This window comes from Pelodiscus sinensis, chromosome 2 (assembly GCF_052426305.1).
Source record: "Pelodiscus sinensis isolate ZL-2025 chromosome 2, ASM5242630v1, whole genome shotgun sequence".
Classification (NCBI taxonomy): domain Eukaryota; kingdom Metazoa; phylum Chordata; order Testudines; family Trionychidae; genus Pelodiscus; species Pelodiscus sinensis.
In genome coordinates this window covers 21,410,383-21,434,426 of record NC_143053.1, presented here as the reverse complement: position 1 = coordinate 21,434,426, position 24,044 = coordinate 21,410,383, and the positions used below count along the sequence as shown (strand labels likewise).

General features: G+C 43.0%; 1 protein-coding gene across 1 annotated transcript in view; it reads right to left on the bottom strand.

The window, feature by feature from the left end:
- The window catches only part of ANXA13 (annexin A13), a 42,495-nt gene that overhangs the window by 9,541 nt on the left and 8,910 nt on the right, over nt 1-24,044 (bottom strand). Inside the window, exons 2-6 of the mRNA XM_006137480.5 lie at nt 7,584-7,659; nt 4,615-4,709; nt 2,128-2,298; nt 518-551; nt 347-426 (exon numbers count right to left, since the gene is read on the bottom strand). Coding sequence (XP_006137542.3) covers nt 347-426; nt 518-551; nt 2,128-2,298; nt 4,615-4,709; nt 7,584-7,659 — 456 coding nt within the window. The remainder of the gene's footprint in view (nt 1-346; nt 427-517; nt 552-2,127; nt 2,299-4,614; nt 4,710-7,583; nt 7,660-24,044) is intronic.

Genomic DNA, 24,044 nt, shown 5'->3' with positions numbered 1-24,044 from the left:
CCACGAAATCACTTTGAGAAACACATTAATTGGCCGCCCCGGTTTATTTACTGGCACCGCGGCCATGGAGCCTTGCAGCTCCCATTGGCTCCATTTCATTCTTTGCAACCAAGGAGAGCCGTTGGAAGTGGTGGCCCAGCCCATCTCATGGTCACATCCAACCTGAATTGTACTGAATCTACTTATGACACTAGATTTGGTTAAAAGGCGGTATATATAGATGTGTCCTGTAAAAAGCCTGTGTGCACAAAACAGATACTTATTAAATCTTCACTATTAGGTGGTGTCGAAAAAAAGAAGAGATCTATATCATGTAGGCTTGTCACGGAAATATTCCAACTCTTACCTGTAGCACAGAAAGCAGAATCTTCCTCAAGGAGCCACCTGTGTCGCTTTCTACATCCGACTCTAAATCCCGGTCAAAGACTATTAAGAAAAAAGTCTGTAAGATTTTTATTCACTGCTAAAGGCTGAGATTTTCTTTAAATGAAGGTGTTTTAAATAAAATATCACTTACGCCTTTTGTATGCTGCCTTTATGTCTACAATTTGCTAGGATAAGTAAACAAACAAAAGATCAGGTCAGTGACAGGTCCGTGTGGTCTTCAGATACCATAGTGGCGTACCTGGGATTAGATCCCAGATAGAATGATGACATTTATTGGGAGCTATGTAATAGGCCAGATCCTCAGTTTTCTCTAAGATTTCAATTCAGGAAAGCATTTAAGCATATCTTTAAATATATATTTCTTTAAGAGAGCAATTAAGCACATGCACGTGCTCATCTCATTGATGCATGTGCATGTCTCATGGATGTTAAACCATACGCTTAACTGCTATCCTATAAAAACCACAAGCAGACCTGAGGCACCTTGGAGACTAGGGCCTAAATGCCCTTCAAACTGCTGCAGTGATGCGAAGGGCTGTTCACACCATTCAGACATGCAGTTGAGGATTCCCTCAGCATAAGCGCGGTGTCATGTGTTGTGATGCACCCCTCAGACATCTGTCCCTCTCTTGTCCCATCTCTTCAAAGCCTCTACATATCCTTTGGGAGAGGGGTGCTGGAGGGTTGAGACGGAACATTCTGAGGTGATTCAGTGAGATGTTCTTTGTGCGTTTGGCTCTCAGGTGGCACTCATGCCACAAACAGCGGAAGTATTCTAAAGGGGAGGGGGGTTCTGGTGCCCAAACTGTGGTCCCACCTCGCCCGTCTCCCCAAGCTCCTGCCCTTGTGTCAGCCCTTCCCCTGAAGTCCCACTCCTGTGCCTCCTCTTACCCTTAACCTCTACTCTCTTGTTGCCTCTTCCCCCTAAGACTCTGCTTGCTGCTTGCTTCTCTCTGCCTCTTTCTCCCTGTTGCTCACCCTTACAGTGGGTAAAAAGTGATGGTGCCATGGCCCTCTACGCTCCCTTTCCCTTCCCCCGCAATCCAGTGTCTGACTCATGCAGTCCCAGAATCCCAGACATTATTCTGGTACTTCTAGGAATGGTGTGAGCCCATGCCTGCAGGTGAGACACCTCCCCCTCCTCCTCTCCATGTGACATTGCATGTGTGGTGTGTAAGGACATGCTGGCAGGGGCAGGGTGGAGCACTCTTCAAAATGTCACCTCCCCATCCGATATTAGACACAACAATGTGCATTTTTATCTTAGCCCTGGAGTGGGGACAAACTACCCAAAAAGAGGGCTGTCCAGTTTATAACAGAATAAATGGCCTGGCTATTTGGGTTTCTTCCTTACAAATATTCCTGATTCTTGTGTGAGGGGGCTGATAGCTTTTTGTCTGCAGCTTCTAGAACAGTGGTTTCCAAACTTTTCGGCATCAAGCCCCCTTTTTGATTTTTGAGAAACCCTCACACACACCCCTCCCAAAAAAATAGCAGCAAAACTTGTGGTGGGATTGATGGGTGTGTGTGTGGCTGGGTCGCCTTGTGTCCCCCCTGGAATTTCTTCACGCCCCCCCACCAGGGGGGCACGCCCCCCAGTTTGGGAACCCATGTTCTAGAGGGAGACATACTCCACTCACTTGAGGAAGCAGGACAGACATAGCTTCTTCAAGAAGGCAGTTACCCTCTAGTCAGAACAGTACAGTAGGGAAGATATATAACAGTTAAACACCCACGAACCTTATTGACCCTTGTGCAAAGAATCTCAATAAGCACTGATTCATCTGTTCCTGCACCTTTCATTGCTTTCCGAAGCTCTCGGGCATCGTATTCACATGGACGATCCAACAGAGCCAAGGCTGTCTTTTCAAAATTCCCACTTAGTTCTCCTTTCAATACCTCTTCCAAATCCTAAGAAAGTAGCCCCAAAAGTTCATTCTTAACACAGAAAAATCATGAAGAAGAATTGAGAGGTAATGTTTACTATTGTTTGTGATTATTTGTCAAGTTAGTTGTGAACATTTCCTGTATTAAAGGAACTCTTTCCAAAATTCAGAGCAGAAAGGAAGGAGAAAACTTTAAATCCCTGGGCCTAGTTCTTCTCTCCCTTATGCCAATGATCATCAGGAGTCCCTCTATTGATGTCAATAGATTTATCTCAGTGTAAACTGCTAGGCAGTGCCGTGCCTTGAGAAGGTGAGTTGGGATCACTTGATACCCTATCTGAAGAAGCTCTTGCTATGTAAGCAAGAGGCAAATATTATTACTGTGCATGGCTGGCAGGGCCGGATTAAGCTGGGTGCTAGCCCGGCAGCTGCCTGGGGAGCCAACCTAAGGGGCGCAGCACGCTGGAGCCGGGGCCACGCATGCACCCGGGAGTGGAGCCGCGCATGCATTGCGTGCCCGCTGCCTGGGGCGCAGGAACGGCTCAAGCCGGCCTTGATGGCTGGTAAGGGTGATCACACCCAGAAGTTGCATCCTTTGGTTGCAAATACCTCAGAAATTCTCGTATCAATAGAACTGTAATGGCTAGGTCTGAAATTGGTTGTTTCAGACCACTTGGCTCAGTTCTCTAACATATGCTGCTTCACATACTACTCATTGGCTGTGTCTAGACTGGCAAGTTTTTCTGCAAAAGCACCTGCTTTTGCGGAAAAACTTGCCAGCTGTCTACACTGGCTGCTTGAATTTCCGCAAGAACACTGACGATCTCATGTAAGAAATCAGTGCTTCTTGCGGAAATACTATGCTGCTCTTGTTCGGGTAAAAGGGCCAGTGTAGACACCTCAGATTTGTTTTGTGCAAAAAAGCCCCGATTGCGAAAATGGCGATCAGGGCTTTTTTGTGCAAAGTGCATCTAGATTGGCACAGACGCTTTTCCGCAAAAAGTGCTTTTGCGGAAAAGCGTCCGTGCCAATTTAGACACTCTTTTCCACAAATGCTTTTAACGGAAAACTTTTCCGTTAAAAACATTTGCGGAAAATCATGCCAGTCTAGACGTAGCCATTGTGGAATAATTCCTTCAGTCCTTACTTTGGTAAAATTCTTATTGAACTTAGTATTGGGTTTGGCCTGTTGAAGGATTTTGGGCCCAATACGGCCACTCTTACTGACACTAATCTACACTGAGCTCTAATAAATTACAAATGAGGTTTAAGGTCTGCAGGATTTGAACCTACGTCTAAAATAAGTGTTTTGGAGGCTTTTTTTTTTTAAATATTAAAGATTACTCAGACATTGATTGCATCTTTCCCTTCAGAAGTCAAGTACCGAAACAGATTTCTGACCTTTTGAATTTTATTGGCAATCTGTAGGTATGATTCTAATTTCACGCTAGTGTAAATCAACAGTAAATCCACTGAAGTCAATAAAAGTACACTAATGTAAAACTTGTGTAAATGATATCAGAATTGTCTTTCTGGATTTGCATTAGACTTTTGGGAATTTCCATTGCTACATTTACTATTTTTATTGTCAGTTCAGACATTCAATCTCACTGCAGTGGAGGCAAACAAAAATGATACCGTTTTAAAAGTTTCTGGAATTTGAGCATAAATGTCTGGCTCTACTGAATTAGATAGAAATAATTTTAATTGGAAAATGCAGTCTTTTAGAGCTGGTAAAAATTTTTCCACCCAAACAGTTTTTTGTCAGAAAATACTGAGAGGAAATTAAAAAATGTTGTGGAAATGTATTAATTTCATCAAAACTTTCTTGGGGAAATTATCGCAATGTTTAGATGAGACTGAAACATATTGTTTTGATAAAACTGAAATGTTTTCTGTTCACCATTTTGTCTTTAATGTTATTAAATTATAATTTATAATATAATATACAATTGAAGTGGTAAACATTGAAACAGAGTATCAAAACAAAACCTTATCATAACAAAATATTTTTGGAATATATCATTTTGTGAAATTTTTTCAGATTTTGACCTTTCATCCCAGATTGGGATAAAAACATATTTTGACAGCTCAGACTTTCCTATGCACCAGAAATTCCAAATTTCAGTCAATACTAATTTCTATTTACAAAGCTAGCTGTAAGGCCCAAGGCAATTATTATAATCAATATTTTAATTCACTTTGTAGTTCTTTTTTCAGAAACTAACTTCCTAATCCCATGTCTTTCAAAAACATGGCATTATCAAAAGTGGAGAAACATGGGGACACATTTCTAACAAGCATTCTGTTTGAAACAAAAGGGCTGTTTATTTTGGAATACCTTGCCATACGTGGTCTTGTACTTCTGTTTTATTTGTTGCCTTTGGTCTGATGATCGATTTGATAGGATTTCAATAATTGCCGTTTCATCTGTTCCTAAAAAAAATATACACAAGGAAATTGTTCAGAAACTGCCCACAGATTTCATTTCTTCTAGGAGAGGAAAAGATGAGCAAGCGCTCTCCTGGCTAATTAGTAGAAAGTTAGTTTCAGAACATCAGTTGGTGTTAATATTAACTTTTCTAGTATGTACCATTTAAAAAAAAATTTAGTTTGCAACCAGTGCTTTGAACTGAAACAGAAATGCACCTAAACCAGTGGTCTCCAACCTTTTTACACCCAAGATCACTTTTTAAATGACAGAACAAGCCAAGATCTACCACCCATCCTTCCCCCAAGACCCCACCCCTTCCTTGAAGCCCTGCCCCTTCCTTGAAGCCCCACTCCACCCTCTCTATTCTCCTCCTCTCCATCACTTGCTATCCCCAACCCTTATACTGCTGCTTCCCCCCCCCAATTCTTCTGTAGGAAGAGGTTTTTCCAACATTTGGCCTGTCTAGATTGGACCAAATGTCAGAAAACCCCCTTCTTTTGGAAGCCCCCTTATTCCTCATGGAAAGAAGAATATAGGGGTTACCAAAAAAGCATGGTCCTGCATGCTGGGGCTTTGCTCCTGGCCACAGCTGGGAAGGGGGGGGGGGGCTGTGTGGACTGGGGAAGGGGGCTTAGTAGCTTCCCTTTTTAAAATGTTCCCACACCACTGTTTTCAGCCCCTCAGTTGCCCCTCAGACAAGTATGTCTGCACTGCCCATTCCAGCCCTCTCCTAGACAGTGCAAATATTTTAAGTTCATTATTCCATATGTTTTATCAGGTCAATACTGACCAGTAAAGTATGAATATTTAAATCAATGGGTTCTGGTCTTTCTTCTGCTATGGCTTACCTTGATACCTTTCATTATTTTGAAGCCACCACCAAATGTCTCTAAATGAACTTGTCCTCTTAGCGCCTTCATGTAAGCTGTTTACCACCCTCACCATCTGCATTCATCAGGGACTCTGTGTTGGGAGGGGTGTTGCTCAGGGTACAGGGAAGGGGTAGCTGTGGGCTGTGTCCCGGGAGAGGTGTCGCTCAGGATGCCATCAGGGACTTTATCTGAGGGAGTTCTCTGCCTGAAGGGCCCAGTGATTCACTAAGCCCCTAGTTGGCACTGTGGGGGATGTAGGTGAAAGGCCATTGCATGCCATCCTACAGAGTCACTGTGGCCATTGGTATCCAGTGGTTCATGGACACTGAGGACTCTGTACCTGAGCCTAGAACAGTGGTTCTCAAATTGCAGTCCAGTTTGTCCAATAGTGGTCCATGTCTGCCTTTCAAATGGTCTGTGGCTGGAACTTAGTCTCCCTCCCTGCTCCCTCTCCCTGCAGCAGTGGGGAGCCTGGGCTGGCACTCCAGCCTCAAACTCCCATCCCCATGAGGTTGGAGTGTCAGCTCAGGCTTCCTGCTGGGGCGGGGGGAGGTGGAGAAAGCCCCGACCTTCCTTGCTGGATCTGGCTTGCAGGGAAGAAGTGGAGCCAGAAGTGGTTCTGCACACTACTGCTTCCCTTCCCACTTCCATGGCCAGGGTGCAGGAGCAGGTTAGGGGTGCAGGGTTTCGGTGCGGAGTGATGCATGAATGGGGTAGGGGTGCAGGGTCTGTGTGTGAGGGGGGACATTACATTATTTTCACACCCCGCACCACTCCCAGGCACGTGTCCCAGGCATGGCTTCTTGCTGCTCCCATTGGCCAGTTTCCAGCCAATAGGAGCAGTAGGGAAAGTCTCCAGGCAGCACATATGCTGTTCTGCTATTCCCTCAGCTGGGAGAGGGGAGAGGAGGTGGCAGCTCATGAAACCATTTCTAGCTCTGCTTCCTTCCTGCAAGCTGGATCTGGTGGGCAGAGTTGGGGCTTTCTTTCCCGCTCTCCCACAGTGGGAAGCCAGCGCTGGTGCTCCAGCTTTACGCGGGGAGGTCTGCGAGGTTGGAGTGCCAGCACAGGCTCCCTGCTGCTGTGGGGAGAGGGAAGAAGGAAGGGGGAGCTGAGCTCCAGCTGCTGACCAGATGGTAGGTGGCTGTGGACCACTTCTGCAGTTCAAGAACCGCAGCACTAGGAAAATAGCTCAGGCATAATTGCTTAATTAATGGTGAGTTTCCATTAGCAACTGGAGGTCTGTGGAAAGGTTTGCATTGAGCCAGATGGGCCATAGGCCAAAAAGTTTGAGAACCACTGGCCTACAGGATGCAGCGGCTGGTTGCCAGCCCATGAAGGGAAAGGACCTGGTGTCATCAGTCCCCCCACTCCTGAACATTTAATCATGCCCCCATCAGGAAAGATTAACTCAAAACTGATCAAGCAGTTGTTTTGCCACAAGTGTGCACTTGAACATATAACTTCTGTAATGCAGAAGTGCCCTATTGGTGCCAATGCAGCTAAACGAGGTTATGTCTACACTGCAGGCTTCTTGTGCAAGAAGCTTTTTGCAGAAGAGATCTTCCACAAAAACGTCTTGCACAAGAACGTGTCCACACTAGAAAAGCGCATCGCAAAAGTGATACGCTTTTGTGCAAGAGAGCGTCCAGACTGCATGGACACTTTCTCGAAAGAAAGCTCTGATTGCTATTCACAGAACAGCCACCAGAGCATCTGTGCTTTTGTTGATTGGCTCTTTTTGCGCAAAACGCCCCTGTTGCTCGTCCACACAACCTTTTGGCACAAGAACTCTTGTGCAAAAAGGAGTTATTCCTCATAGAAAGAGGAATACCAACACCACAAAAACCCCTCTGTTCTTTTGAGTTACTGTAAATTTACTTGTGCTAAAACACGCTTGAGATGTGGATGATCCATGGGTTTTTGTGCAAAAATGGATATTTTTCTGCAAAAACCCTGTAGTGTAGACATAGCCCAATATGTTAAAAACAGTGACATTCTTACCCATCCCTTTGCAAGCTTTTTGTAGTTTCTTGGCATCCCGTTCTGCATTAAAATCATGATGGCGCCGAACGGTTGGCTAGAAAAACAGAGGCAACAATCAGTGGAAAATAAATACAATGAACCCTACAAATTATGCTACATGGAATTTAGGAGAGGTTGCCATCTGATCTTTATTCACAAAGGTCCAAGCTCTCATGTCCTTTCTTAGTTTTTACGCACTTCTTAATTAGGAAAAGCTCTTGCCGACTGACTTAGGTGTGTTGATCTGTGACTAGATTATGCAAACCTTACTCACATTGCTAAGCATTTACTCAAATAGTTCCATTGAAGCCAATGGAAATAAGTGATCACCAGCAGGAGAGAGGGATGCATGAACTAGCCCTGAGTGAACACTTCAGGATTTGTCCCATCGACAATGAAAAATATATTTAGCCTTTCAATACTAGTACTAATGGATAAGATGGTCTCTGACTCAAATAGAACATGAGGATTGATGTTGTTACCGTCATTCATACAGCCAGTCTTTTTTCATGCAAGTAATATTATTGATTTCAACGGGAATAGCCACATGGGTAAAAAATTCTTGAATGAGGAGCTTCAAGCTATTAATTTGCTCTTTATAAGAGTTAAAATGTAGCAGCTGATCAGTATCACCCAATGGCAGCACCATGATCCAGATGACAATGAATAAATTTGGCAAACGCTCCTAAATGACCTACAAGCTCAAGTCCCTTGGAAACTTAGTGCAATTTAAATTCTCAAGTGTGTAAGTCACTTTTGAAAATGGGACTTCAGTCCTAAGTCACTTTCATGCTTTTTAAAAAATTACTTTTTAACACGTTTAATAAAGTCAGAGTCACATTCTTGTGCAAGGAGAGGTGTCTTCTGCATTCAAATGAAAATGCTGCAACTTTGTCTCCGTAGACCCCTTTGATTGCTTTGGCACTCATGTAGTTGCAAGAGGCATCTTTTATTGTTATTCTTTTTCAAAATTGTCAGGCTTAAATAGTTTTAGTTCTGATGAAAAGATTGTCAGTCAAGGATAATGAATGGCTCTTTCCAAAAAAACAGGTGTGTCATAGCAGAATAAATCTCCCTGCACTGCATAGCCAGTCTACCTCAATACTTTACTGAAGGGATCAGGTCTGGCCATTAAGTCCTTGGTGCCTCTGAGATCACCCAAAATCATGTCAATTAGTGCTAAATGTGACTGTAACAAAGGTTCTATTTGCTGAAATTATTTGTCAGGTACCCTTATGTTTTATCATACACACAACAATGTAATGTTTCTTTTCTCAGGCGTCTTTCCTTGATTTCAGGTGACAAGATATTAACACTTTCACTACCAGACCATTATCCTAGATTGTGATTTTAAAATTACATGTTGTTATACAATATGAACAGATAGCAAATCAAGTCCAGCAACAAGGGTGTTACTTGACTAAACCTTTGAATAATTGTAAAAACAGACCCACCTATACATTAATATTTTCGGTTGTTTTAATTTTTTTTAATTATTCCAATATAAAATTCTATCAAAATGTGAAAGAAAACACAAAGCTACTGTAGCTGAACTGATGTTGTTGGATCCAAATATTTCCATTGTAAAAATATAAGGTTGTTATTGCTTTGATAGAATTACACACGACAGGCATACATTTTTTAATATGTGGCTGAAAATACAAATTAAATGGATGTTCGGTTTCTTCATTCCTTACAACTGATGCACAGCATCTAAGTTATTTTCCTCTAGCTGATGATCGGAATAATTCTGAGAATAGAATTCACCTTTGTTTTTTTTATAAAATCAGGTTGTTCGGCAGCAGCCTAATTAGACTGAGTAATGAGCATAGGTTAATGGAATAATTGCGTCTTACAAAACAATGAAAGTCTACTCTGAATATTTTTTTCCATGACGCAAAAGCTGTGTGTGCAATGGATCTATTCATCAAAGCCACAATACATGTACAGCATTGATGTAAGAAGAGTCATATAACTTGTTCCAGTTGTCATCAGCAAGTAACAGATTCAGTGTTCACCATGACTTACTCAGAATTCAATAGACCCTCAGCTGGTCTTATGAATGATGCTTTCTGTTGTTTGCCATACAGTGTTTATTCATCATTGTATTCTATTCTGTATACCATAAGCTATCTTGTGTTAATTGAAGGCAGGACTCAGGTTCAGACTTTGGTCATCCTCTGCATGTTGTGTAGTAATTGTTGTTGTCAGAAGGAGGTCACAGAGAACCGAGAACAATAGAATTCTGTGTCAATAGAACTGGTACAGAGGGAAAAAATATCCTGACCACCATTAGAAAACTCATATTGTGTCAGCTCTCCATGAAATTTTTCCCTCACAGGAAATATCTTTATTCATTTATGCTTTTATGAAGCCTGTAATCCGAGTTAATAAATGCATGAGACTCATTCTCTTTATAATATTGTTTTAGTCATTTGAGCTTTGAATTGACTAATTACTAGTACTATTCTGCACAGGATGTGTTATAGTTTGTAGATATGAGTTCTAAACTCCTCAAGACCTGGAAATAATTTATTAGCTGTCAAGACATATTAACAAATCACATACCTAAAGTCAGTTAAAAGATGAAATGACACAGCTTATTTATAAAGAAAATAAAATCTAGCTAGCTATGTCATCTCTTTTACTGCAATCAGGATAGAGTTTCAACTGCCTTTACCTTGTGTAGACTTTTACAATATAAATGAAAAATGGAAGCAAAACCATGACAAATCAGAATGGTAGCACTTTACAACCACTTCCTTCTCTCTTTCTCAAGTGAAAATGACTACAAAAAACTGCAAGGTAGTGGAGAATCAGCCTATTGAGTTCAATGAACTGTGAAAAAATTGCATCCTTTCTTGACTCAATTGATCATATTCTATCCCCAGTTACATGGAAGTCAATTTGAAACCACTTGAAGTAACTGTTTTGGGACTGGAGCTTGGGCAAATGATTATGGAAGACCTGACAGTGGTTAGGGGTTTATTGGATTCTAAGCACTGGAAGGTTTTTCTTTACTAACAAACATTTCAGGCAAGATAGTACAAGTTTCATTTTCATTGAATCATAGAATAATAGAATACTAGAACTGGAAGGGACCTCAAGAGATCATCAAGTACAATCCCTTGCCCTCATGGCAGGACCAAGCATGGTCTATATCATGTCTGTCTAATAAATGTCTGTCTAACCTGCTCTTAAATATCTCCAGTGATGGAGATTCCACAACCCCCCTAGGCAATTTATTCCAGTGTTTAACCACCTTGACAGTTAGGAAGTTTTTCCTAACGTCCAACCTAAACCTCCCTTGCTGCAGTTTAAGCCCATTGCTTCTTGTCCTATCATAAGAGGCCAAGGAGAACAATTTCCAACCCCCCATCTTCCCTATGACACCCTTTAAATACCTGAAAACAGCTATCATGTCCCCTCTCAGTCGTCTCTTTTCCAGACTAAACAAGCCCAGTTCCTTCAGTCTTGCCTCATAGCTCATGTTTTATAGACCTTTAATCATTTTTGTTGTTCTTTTATGGACTTTCTTCAATTTCTCCACATCTTTGTTGAAATGTGGTGCCCAGAATTGGACACAATACTCCAAATAAGGCCTAATCAGCGCAAAGTAGAGCAGAAGAATGACTTATCATTGTAATAAGCTGAGGGTCAGTAACATGGAGTCAGCAGGCCTGAATAATAGCCTATAACATAAAAACAGCAACAGGCTTGGAATCTAGCGACCAAGACTTTGGGTCAGTAACAAGGCAGCCAGGAAAGAGGCCCTATTGAGAATTGTATGATTGTGTCAGTTAGGTCAAGCATGGAAGAACATAGGGAGGCATCAGATCAAGTACAGGTTGTAAGCTAGAGGGGAATAGCAGAACATCTCAATAAGAAGCTTCAGGGGGTAGAAATGTCTTGGTACCAATGAACTCCCCAAGAACTAATGTACATGCTGACCTAGGTTCAGGACCTGGTTGAAGTTGACAGCATGAAGTATAGTAAGTAAGTCCCACTTCTGTGAGGAAAAGAGGTGATAACTAGGTAACAGAGGGTGGTAACTGTGAGATTGTAACTAGGTAAGAGAGGGTGGCAATCTGGTACATCAAAAGTGATATAATTTATTTGTAGGTGTCTAGAAAAGGGCACCACAAAGGACGATCACTAGCTGACCATGGAGGGATGCTATGGCATTAATGGGTGTTAGCACATTGTCATGGCTTACATCTGGTGCAGCAGTACTGTGGTGCAATCTATCTGCTGGCAACTATGACTGTATGTCGTTTGACAATAAATCTGCTCGGATGCTTTCAATCCTTATCTGATTTGTGTTGTCTGGGGGCTCTCTGGGGCTACATCTACACTGCAGGTTTTTTCCACAAGAACAGCTCTTCTTGCGCAAAAATATGCCGGGTGTCTACACTGCACACGCGTTTTTACACAAGTACATGTACAGTACAGCGTCGGAAAACAGGGCTTCTTCCGGAAGAGTTATTCCTCTCCCCACGAGGAATAAGCCATCTTGCACAAGAGCTCTTCCACAAGAAGGCAGTGTAGACAGGCAACATGATTTTCTTGTGCAAGAAACCCCTATGGCTAAAATGACCATCAGAGCTTTCTTGCGCAAGAGAGCGTCCACACTGCCATGGATGCTCTTGCGGAAAAGCACAGCTCTTGCGGAAAAGCACATGGCAGTGTGGACGCACTCTTGTGGAAGACCTTTTGCACAAGAACTCTTGTGCAAAACAGTTCTTCCGCAAGAAGCCTGCAGTATAGACATAGCCTGGGAGTCTGTCGCGTTGACTCAAGTGCACAGGGTAAATGCGTTAGACAGGGGAGCATGCACACACGCAGCCAAAAGTTTATCATAATTGACGGAGTAGAGGACCTGTCAGGAAGCCATCAAGATGAACCCCGAATCCTGACAGAGAACGATTCTGACTGGATGACACTCGTGTCTTGCTCCCAACACTCCTGTTAGTGCATCCCAGACTCACGTTTGCTTTTTTTGCAACAGTGTCACACTGTTGACTTATATTTAGCTTGTGGTCCACCATGACCCCTAGATCCCTTTCTGCAGGACTCCTTCCTAGACAGTCGCTTCCCATTCTGTATGTGCGAAACTGATTTTCCTTCCTAAGTGGAAAACTTTGCATTTTTGAACTTCATCCTGTTTACCTCAGACCATTTCTCCAGTTTGTCCAGATCATTTTGAATTATAACCCTGTCCTTCAAAGCAGTTACTCTTCACTGGGACTACTTATGTGAGTGAGCTGCACAATTGACACAGATGCTGGATACACTGGGCCAGATATTGTAGAACTCTGTGCCCTCCTCTGCCAGAGCTGCACTGCATGTTGATGCAAGGTGGACTCTGCTATGCCCAATTATTGTCCGATGGAATGTTTTCTCCCAGCAGTTCAAGTGAAAGGTGCCCCCCTTTTCCTGTAATTTAGCTGAGGCCAAGCCACAAAGAGCCAGGGAGGCAAGACTGGCTCGCTAACCACTTCCTCATTTCTATGAGCCCTGCTCAGGGACAGTGGAAAATTGAGCCCAGCTTTCCCCAGATATTTTTGAAAATTTCAGAGGCATTTTATTCTCTTCATGTGCTCATACTCTCCAGGGCTATGTCTAGATGACAGGAGGGATAGCTCAGTGGTTTGAGCATTGGCCTGATAAATCCAGGGTTGTGAGTTCAATCCTTGCAGAGGCCATTTAGGGATTTGGGGCAAAAATTCATCAGGGATGGTACTTGGTCCTGCTGAGAAGGCAGGAGACTGGACTCAATGACCTTTCAAGGTCCCTTCCAGTTCTAGGAGATAGGCAATCTCCATTATAATTAGATTGGCATGATTTTCCAGAAATGCTTTTAATGGAAAAGTTTTCTGTTAAAAGCATTTTCGGAACAGAATGTCTAGATTGGCACGGATGCTTTTCCGCAAAAGCACTTTTTGCGAAAAAGCGTCCGTGCCAATCTAGATGCGCTTTTGCGCAAAAAAGCCCCGATCACCATTTTCGCGATCGGGGCTTATTTGTGGAAAACAAATCTGGGCTGTCTACACTGGCCCTTTTGCGCAAAAGCTTTGTGCAAAAGGGACTTTTGCCTGAACGGGAGCAGAATAGTATTTCTGCAAGAAGCACTGATTTCTTACAGTAGGAAGTCAGTGCTTTTGCGGAAATTCAAGTGGCCAGTGTAGACAGCTGGCAAGTTTTTCCGGAAACGCGGCTGATTTTCCGGAAAAACTGGCCAGTCTAGACACAGCCCAGTAGTACAGTGACAAGAGCCTTCTAAATAGCATGGACAGATGGTTTAGCAATTTCTCTTTTTTAGATAAATAATTTAAAAAGCTTAGGCTTTTATGTATGTCTATAGGCTTCAGAGGGGTAGTCGAGTTAATCTGTTTCAGCAAAAACAACAAGGATTCCAGTGGCACTTTAAAGACTAACAAATGTGTTAGGGCATAAGCTTTTGTGAGCTACAGTCTTTTGAGAAGAGGCATGTAGCTGCCGTTATCTCAGATATGGCATGCTGCCAAGTCAGATACATCATTTCTTGGGAAGAAGAAGCAAGATGAATAGTATCCTAAACGTGGCCTCTTTGTTTATTACCTTTTATGTTATTTGATTGCCTCTTGTTAGCAACTTTGGGGTCCAGTCCCTCATTTCAACCTGTCTTGTGTAGTCACACCTGTTCAAAGTGAGTCTATAACATTGTCATTTTCCTTTGCCAGTATACCTTATCTACAGTGCTTTCCTAGGCTGCGTCTAGACTGGCATGATTTGCGCAAATACTTTTAACGGAAAAGTTTTTTGTTAAAAGTATTTGCGCAAGAGAACGTCTACGCTGGCATGGATGCTTTTGCGCAAAAGACATCTTTTGTGCAAAAGCATCTGTGCCAGTGTAGATGCTCTCTTGCGCAAGAAAGCTCCGATGGCCATTTTAGCCATCGGGCTTTCTTGCGCAAGAAATTAACTTGCCTGTCTACACTGGCCATCTTGTGCAAAAATACTTGCACAAGAGGGCTTATCCCTGAGCGGGAGTGTCAAAGTATTTGCGCAAGAACCACTGATTTTGTACAGTACAAAGTCAGTGTTCTTGTGCAAATACTCGCGGCCAGTGTAGACAGGCGGCAAGATTTTGCACAAAAGCAGCTGCTTTTGCGCAAAATCTTGCCAGTCTAGATGCACCCCTAGGGTACCTCTACACTGATGTGGCTGCTTCACTGGGAACAAATCATATAGGAGCAGATGAAATAACTCAAATCCTGCTCTTGGCAGGAGTCTGGACTCGATGACATCCTGGGGTCTTTTCCAGCCCTATGATTCTGTGATTCTAAATCTAGTTACCATCTGCCAAATAAATATTTTAAATAATTTGTTTATTATCTTTCTATAATCTCAAATAAATATAACAGGTATTGATGAATGATACCGATATATATATTTTAAAGCGTTTGTGCATCTGTCTGTCTGTGAGTCAGTCTAGCCTTCTGTGAGTCTGATTGTTCAAGAACTCCTCCTAAATGGTAAAAGCTAGGACCACCAAATTTGGTATACAGCTTCCTCTTATACTAACTTAAAGCAAGGCCAGGGTTTGATTGATCCAAGGAAACGGGATGTGCCTGGAATCTGACTGTTTCCCATAACATGGAGAGGGAGAGGGCTGTTAGGAAGAACAGCTTTACTACAGAGTGCCAACCCACTGGGTGGCGGCCGCACTTGGAAGAGAGTGGCCAGCTAGGGATGGGGTTTTCCACATTACTGGCCACCAGACTGGGTAAGTGGTCCCCCTGCCCCAATTAAGCCCTTGTCTTAATTCTTGGCTGCAGTGTCAGATGTGGGGGGAAGCGGAAGACCAGCCCCCCGCCATGGCCCTCCTAGCACCACCCCTGGGGTTGGGCAGCACAGTCCTGCCCCCCTCCTGAGAAGATGCTGGGACTGGGAACTGCAGCCTGGCTCCCCCCCCCCCCCAAGAAGAGATGCTGGGGCCAGCCAATGGGGCCCCAGCTCCCCCCTGGAAACTCCAGGGCTAGGAACTGATGACCCAACTTCCCCCCCCCCCCCGGAGGAGATGCCAGGGCTGGGACCTATGGCCCAGCCCCCTTTACCTGAGGAGACAGTAGGGCTGGCCAGTGCAGCTCCAGCCCCCCAGGAGATGCCAGGATAGGGAACTGCCACCCCTCCCCCAAGAAGATGCCATGGCCAGGAACCATGGCCTGCTCTCCCACTCTGGAAGAGAAACTGGGGCCAGGAACCATGCCTCTCCCCTGAGCAGTGTAACCTTTGCCACCACTGGTAGCCCTGGTAAGTCCTACAGACCTCCCAGCCCCTTGCCCTGAGCCCACTACTCCCTGCCCTGATCCCTGCACCCAGTCCTGTCCTAAGACCCACGCCATACTGTAACCCTACCTTGCACCCCCCTGCATCATCCCTCATGCCTCCCAGCCCCCTGTCCTCACTTCTACACCCCACTCCCTTCCATGAGCCCCAACCCCTGTACTCACTTCTGCACCTCACCCCCTGCTGCGAGCCCTCACCCCTTCCTGATTCCTGTCCCTCTAACCCCCTGCCCTGAACACCCCCAAATCCTACCCTGACTCTTCCATTCCCCACACCCTCCCCTGAGTCCCCCAAAACCCAAACCCCTGCCCTCGGACCCACATCTCCTGCCCTGACTCTGGCACCCCAACCCCCTTCCCTGATGCCCCCAACACCCCAAACCCTGCCCTGACTTCTGCATCCTCACCCCCTGCCCTGAGCCCCCCAACCTTCCCAGCCTCTGCCTTCACTCCTGCACACTCACCCCCTGCTCAGAGCCCCCCTCAAACCCAACCTCCTGCCCTGATTCCTGCACTCCCACACCACTAGCTCCCTGTCCTGAAGGATCTGAGAAATGCCAGGTAAGTCTTCTAGTTTTATTAATAATTGTTGTTGATCACTTAGGTAATGCCCTGCATTTATACAACACCTTGCAAAAATATCCCTTACCCTACAGATCTTGTGATTTTTTTTTCTGTTTTTTGGCCTCTGTCTTCACAGACAAGATCAGCTCCCAGACTACTGCACAAGCTAACACAGTCTGGGAAGGAGGGGGCAGCCCTCAGTGGAGAAAGAACAGCTTAAGAACTACTTAGAAAAGTTGGCCATACACAGTGGGGCTGGATTGGGAGTTGGCAGATGTCATTGCAGTGCTTTTGGCCATTATCTCTGTAAACTTGTGGAGACCGGGGGAAGTCCCAGATGATTGGGAAAAGACAAATATAGTGCCCATCTTTTAAAAAGGGAAGAAGGACAATCCAAGGACCTACTGACCAGTCAACCTCACCTCAGTCCCCAGAAAAATCATGGAGGGAATCCTCAAGAAATCCATTTTGAAGTACTTGGAATAGAGGAAATTGATCAGGAATAGTCAACATGGATTCAACAACGTCAAGTCATGCCTGACCAAGCTGATTGCCTTCTATGATGAGGTAATTGGCTCTGTGGATACAGGGAAGCCAGTGGATGTGATCTACCTTGACTTTAGAAAAGCTTTTGATATGGTCTCCCACATAATTCTTGACAGCAAGAAATTACCTAAGGAAATATGGATTGGATAAATGGATTGTAAGGTGGCTAGAAAGCTGGCTTGATTCTTGGGTTCAACGGGTAGTGAGTAACAGATCTATGTCTGGTTGGCGGTCGGTTTCTAGCGGAGTGCCCCAAGGATTGTTCTAGGGCTGGTTTTGTTCAACATCTTTATTAATGACATGAATAAGGGGATGGATTGCACCCTCAGAAAGTTTGTGGATGACACTAAGCTAGTGTAGATATGATGGAGGTATAGGTCCAGAGTGACCTAGACAAATTAGAGGATTGGGCCAAAAGAAATCTGATGAGGTTCAACAAGGAGAAATGCAGAGTCCTGCACTTGGGACGGAAGAATTCCAAGCATTGTTACAGGCTGGGGACCGACTAGCTAAGCAGCAGTTCTGCAGAAAAGGACCTGGGGATTATAGTGTATGAGAAGCTGAATATGAGTCAACAGTGTGTTCTTGTAGCCAAGAAGGCTAATGTCATATTAGGTTGCATTAGGAGGAGCATTCCCAGCAGATCTAGAGAAGTGATTATTTCACTTTATTTGGCACTGGTGAGGCCACATCTGGAATATTGAATTCAGTTCTGGGCCACCCACTACAGAAAGCAGATCGATGCATTGGAGAGGGTCCAGTGGATGGCAACCAAAATGATTAGGGGGCTGGAGCACATGACTTAAGAGGAGAGGCTGAGGGATTTGGGCTTATTTAGTCTGCAGAAGAGACGAGTGACGGGGGATTTGATAGCAGCCTTTAACTACTTTAAGGGAGGTTCCAAAGAGGATGGAGAGAGGCTGTTCTCAGTGGTGACAGATGAGAGAACGAGAAGCAATGGCCTCAAGTTACAGTGGGTCTAGGTTGGATATTAGAAAAAACTATTTCACTAGGAGGGTGGTGAAGCACTGGAATGGGTTACCTAGGGAGGTGGTGGAATCCCCATCCCTAGAGGTTTTTAAGTGCCGGCTTGATAAAGCCCTGGCTGGAATGATTTAGTTGGGGTTGGTCCTGCTTTGGGCAGGGGGCTGGACTCGATGACCTCCGGAGGACTCTTCTAGTCATAAGATTCTATGATTCTGTAATCTAAAATAGATAGTTTAAGATAGGCAAGATCAGGGGCTAATTAGAACAATTGCTTAGATAAGGTATGAACTGCCTCATTGGTCTCAATATATATTAATTCTAAATATACTAATTTTGATAGTTTAATATGTTGGTGGGTATCCTGTGATCCCCGCAGGTCAAGCCACTGGTGGGCCACCAGATAGGCTGTTTACCCTGTGTCCTCAGATATGGCCACCCACAGCTCCTATTGGCCACAGTTTGCTGTTCCCGGCCCATGGGAGCTGCAGGGAGGAACTTACTGACCTCCACTTCCCATAGTTCCCATTGGCCCAGAATGGCAAACTGTGTCCAATGTGAGCTGCAGACAGCTATACCTGCAGATGCAAGGTACACATCCGGTCTGGCAGCCCACCAGTGCTATCCTTATGAGCCTCATGCAGCCCGCATGCCACATGTTGCCCACAACTGGTTTAATGTCAACATTGTTTATTCCATTCTCCTTTATCATCAGCGTACTAGAAACTGCTCCCTTCCATGCAATGTTTATTGTTTATAAATTAGGATCTGTCCGAATTAAAGGAATAACATGAATGCAAGATATAATTATTAATGCCTTATCTAGCGCAAGGTAGACACTAATAATACTGACAAATGTTAAATTATAGACTGAATAAAGTATTATAATTAAGTTTGTATGTTAAGCTTGATATCACGGAGCTGGGCCAAATCATGAAGACAGTACTCAGTACAATTTATTTATCCAGTACTGGAATATCTGTGCCCTTCTGATGCTAATGGGAATTTTATCTGAGTCAGGACTGAGTACAGAGTGCAGAATTCAGTCCATAGAGAATTGACCAATAAGCATCTAAAAGTCCCTAGAAATATAAATACCAACTCTGTTTGAAAGAGACGGCTTGTGTTTTAATTTGAGGAGTTCAAAGGTGCACTGCAGACATCTGGTCTATCTCCACTTTATTTACACAAGTGTGTAGCTCTGGGACAGTTTAATATTTAACTATGGAAATAAAGTATTAATAGTCTATTTGATCATTTTAAAAAGAGGCACCCAGCATGAGGTAATGCTGGCGGAAATTATTGGAGACTATTTTACAAAAACATATTGAAAGGCGGAAGACACACTAACAATCTTACCAGCACAATATCTTTATCTCATAGCATATCTAATGCAATCTGGGACCCAAAAGACTTTCTGAAAGTAGCCTGAGTCAAGGGGCTGCCCCAACTTCAGCCCCAGGTGTGGTAGGGGGAGGTGCTCAGGCTTCAGTTTCAGTTTCAGGTCCCAGAACCTAACACCAGTCTTGGCGACCCCATTAAAATGGGCTCACAATCCACTCTCCCCACCCACAATTTGAGAACTGTTGGCTGCTGTACTAAAGCTTTAACCAAGCTTTAAATCACAGTAAAGTATTAACTAATTCAGGCCTGTACACCGGAGTGTGTATGTGTGTGTGTGTGTGTGCGTGCACGCACTTTCTTTGTAAATGTGGACCACAAGGGTGTGAGTGAATGCATCCCCCATGATCTCCCAAGTAAGTGGGGAAATCAGCCTCAGCCTTCCCCTGTCCGGCTGGAGCATGCTTACTTGGGGGACCAAGCAGGTGCTTTCACATCCTTCACACCTCCACTGTATATGGGCCTGTAATTAATCCTGGGAGCACCCTTTGAGTGACAAATCATCATCACAATTTTATGGATGGGAAATGTGAGTCAGAGGTTAAGGCTACGTCTAGACTGCAAGCTTCTTTCGAAAGAGGCTTTTTAAAAAGATACTTTCAAAAAAGTCTCTCTCGAAAAAGAGCATCTAGACTACAACCAGTACTTTCGAAAAAGCAAGCCGCTTTACTTTCAAAAGAATGCGGCAGCAGTCTAGATGCAGGGGGCGTTTTCTTTAGAAAAAAGAACACTTTTTTTGAAAAAACCCTGTAGTCTAGACACTCCTTAAGTGAACTGCCCAAGACAACAACTGAATCAGCTGCACTGCTGGGATTGGGATTCAAAAATTCCTGCTTTAGGGATTCAAAAATTCCTAGCCTTCACAGCCTCCTCTAGGACTATAATAGAGTTTAAAGAGAAGCTAGATAATTTCATGGAGGTTAGGTCTATAAAAGGCTATTAGCCAGGGGATAAAATGGTGTCCTTGGCCTCTGTTTGTCAGAGGCTGGAGAGAGATGGCAGGAGACAAATCGCTTGATCATTGTCTTCGGTCCATCCTCTCTGGGGCACCTGGTGCTGGCCACTGTCAGCAGACAGGCTACTGGGCTAGATGGACCTTTGATCTGACCCAGTACGGCCGTTCTTATGTTCTTATGTTACTTCAAGAGCATGGGATGCAATAAGACCTTTTAGGAGGCCTCCCATGCATAGGGTGACCATCCGACTTAGATAAATCTTTCTAACCCCATGGAAACAACACACTTGCCGAGTAGACAGTACTAAAGAAGTCTTTGCAATTCTCACTAAATTGTAGTGACTAAAGTCTGAAGATGGGTCACTACAGTCTTTGACGCAAATCATGGCTTTATAGATATTCACTTAAAACAACATGGAGTGAGTCATTGCTTAATTTATAACATTTTTACGGCTATTGCTAGATTAGATAATCACTTCCTGCACTGTAGTTGTTTGTTGGGATAATAATGCTTTGTTGACAGTGAACGTTCATATTGAAAGTATCAAATTATCAGATTATAGGCAAGTTTCCCAGTGAAACAATGTTGGGAATTTTTTTCATGCTGTTCTAAGTGGCCCAGGACATTACAACTATTATTGAGTTATTATCTAGGTTCTTATCTCACTGGATTGTGTCTGACTTGGTTACAGCATGGTTAAAATTTGTTGAGTAGATGTGACAACTCAACCCATGTCCTTACAACTCAGCTATGCCTTGGACAGGTCAGTTTCACTTTTGAATTTTAGCCTTGTTAGGTCCTGTCCACACTACCACTGAAAATAGTTTATGTGAAGCACATTTATGTTCTCAATAAGTAATCTGATTGTCAGTCAGTAATCTGAAATGCTGTTGTATCCCTTAATTTACTTAGCAAAAAAGTAATGAAGTTTGAAATCTTCCAGAAATGCAGGAAACAAAATGCAAAAAACAAATAAAATCACGTAAGATTCCTGGTTGCCTTCATACAAGGTTGGCACAGATCTATTTGAATTAAATGGAATAGATTACTTCTTTTTAGTGGTCAAAACTGAGCTGTTGAACAACACATCAAGCAACAATTTACTAACACATTGTAAATCGGTTTGCCTGCCATAGAATTTCACGTGAATTGATAACAGACAATGCCCCACAAGAGTCAGTGTATCATTTTGGCTATTCTCTTTGATCTATTAGTTCAAGCATGTATGTCAAGTCTTAGGATGCATAACCAATAGGGTTGGTAGAAAAGTCAGCACAAATATCAAAGAACTGAATACAAAATAAAAGCTCTGGCAGATTGAAGGGATCTATACTTAGCATGGTTAATACCACAACACACTTCACCTGTGTAGACACTTATGGGAGTGACCTAGTGTTTTATGAGCTCATGACAATAACTAAGAAGTACTTAGAAAAGAACCATAGATCAGGAAACTAGAACAGAAGAAACAAAACAACAACAAATCTAGTGACCCCTAATGCAAAAGAGAAGGAGAGAGTTAGATTTCCAACAAAAATTATCCTGAAGCATGTCAAAATAACTATTTTTATCCGTTTACACCACCAAATTTAAAGCAGTCCCAAAGGAGAAAAAGAAATCCTTAAAACAATAGCAAGGGAATAACATATCTAGAATGCTAGTGACAAGGATCATTCACTGACAGAAATAACACAAGCCCGCTCATTCACTAACAGTGTACAGTATCAGGAGCAGTAAACACAGGCCCTTACAAAGTGCCCATGTGGTGAAAAAGACACTGAGATTTGTAGATCATAGCTATTGACAGATGTTTAATAAGAGTTGGAATAATCCCTTCATGTATTAGAAGGGCTCAGGTGTTTTACCCTGACCTTTAGATGCTTTATTACTTGGCTGCCTTACATTGTGCTTGGTTTTGGTTAATATATTTTCTTTACATTTCATTTTAGGAAACTAAAAAAGGACTATGTAACTAACCACTAGAATCAGTGACCCCAGCTATGTGATGGAGTTTTAACCTTTTATAAACCTAACTCATTCATCTGATGTGCTTCTGCTGCCTTTCATTGCCCCATGGACTATTGGGACATACCTGACACATTTAGCAACGGAGCAGATATATGCATGTACTCTGGAATATGTGGAAGAAGTTAGAGAACAGTGATAAAATGAAAGCCTGTTACAATTATTGGGCCAATTTCATGCTCAGATTCAGAGGTACAACTCTGTTTGAAGTCAAAGGAGTTAACAGTATGCAAGAAGGAAGAAAGGGCTAGTTTTTAACAGAATTCTAAGGAATTTCATTAACAAACAATACAAGTCAGTCTTTATAATTAAAAAAGAACCATAATTTTCATAAAATTAAACATGGAAAAAAATCAGGAAAACACTTCAGAAATTCTGGAAATTGTCACAGAAAATACTATTTATATGTACAGATTTGTAGTATGTTTCATTGTAGATCATCCAGCTTAAGATCCAATGTCTTTCCAGGCGTGTCCTATATCTAGACAATGAACCAGTTCTATTACCAAACATCTATCCTGAACATTTGCATGGTTTCCTTTTCTTTGTCCATAACCGCATAATAGACTATTATATAGCATACTTGTTAATACTATAACAACTAGGCATTAGGTGCAAATTTCATTAATAAAGTTGTGTATAATACACTGTGCTCTCAGAAGGCAACCTTCAGCAAATCAATGCATACATGATTAATTATTAATTGGTGCATACATATAGAGGATTAATTATTCACTGTAACAGAAGCTTCTGAGGAGCTGTAATGTAACTGAAAGCCAAGGTTAACTAAACTAACAGTACTGAATTGAGAAATAGAAGGCATTATAATTAAATCTTGAATTCTTAATATCTCAGGATGTCACACCCTGTGGAAGTGGTAACACCCTCTTTTATTAGGATGAACTATAAACCTTTGTTCACAAGGGATGGTTTGAATTATAAATAGCATAACTAATGTCACTCATATGTCCATGCAGATCTTTATGTTAAAAATAAAATGCAAAAATATGTTACTCTCGCTTCAGTTTGGCACATTTAAAAATGTTATTCCACACCCCAACCTTATCAAGAAGATGCTCTGTTATCTGAACAGAGAATGTATCCCATTGCTTCTCACAACGTACATGTGATTGTAATGAGCAGATGAATGACACATAGCTAATGGTTTTGTGACATCTGGAAAGTCAGAAAGAAGACTGAGTGAGAAAGTCCTTGGACTACAAGGGTGTGTCTAGACTACATGGCTCCGTCGACGGAGCCATATAAAGTAGTTTACCCAACAGAGTCAATGAAGTGGGGATTTAAATAATCCCAGCTTCATTAAAATAAAAACGGCCACTGAGCTGTGTCAACAATCAGCTGATCCGGCACAGCGCGGCAGTCTAGACGTGGAGCGGTCGACAAGGGAAGCCTTTATCGACCGCTCCCTTATGCCTCGTGAAACAAGGTTTACAGTAGTGGTCGACAAAGGCTTACCTTGTAGACTGCTCTATGTCTAGACTGCAGCGCTGAGCTGGATCAGCTGATTGTCGACACAGCACAGTGGTCATTTTTATTTTAATGAAGCAGGGATTATTCAAATCCTTGCTTCATTGACTATGTTGGGTAAACTACTTTACATGGCTCTGTCGACG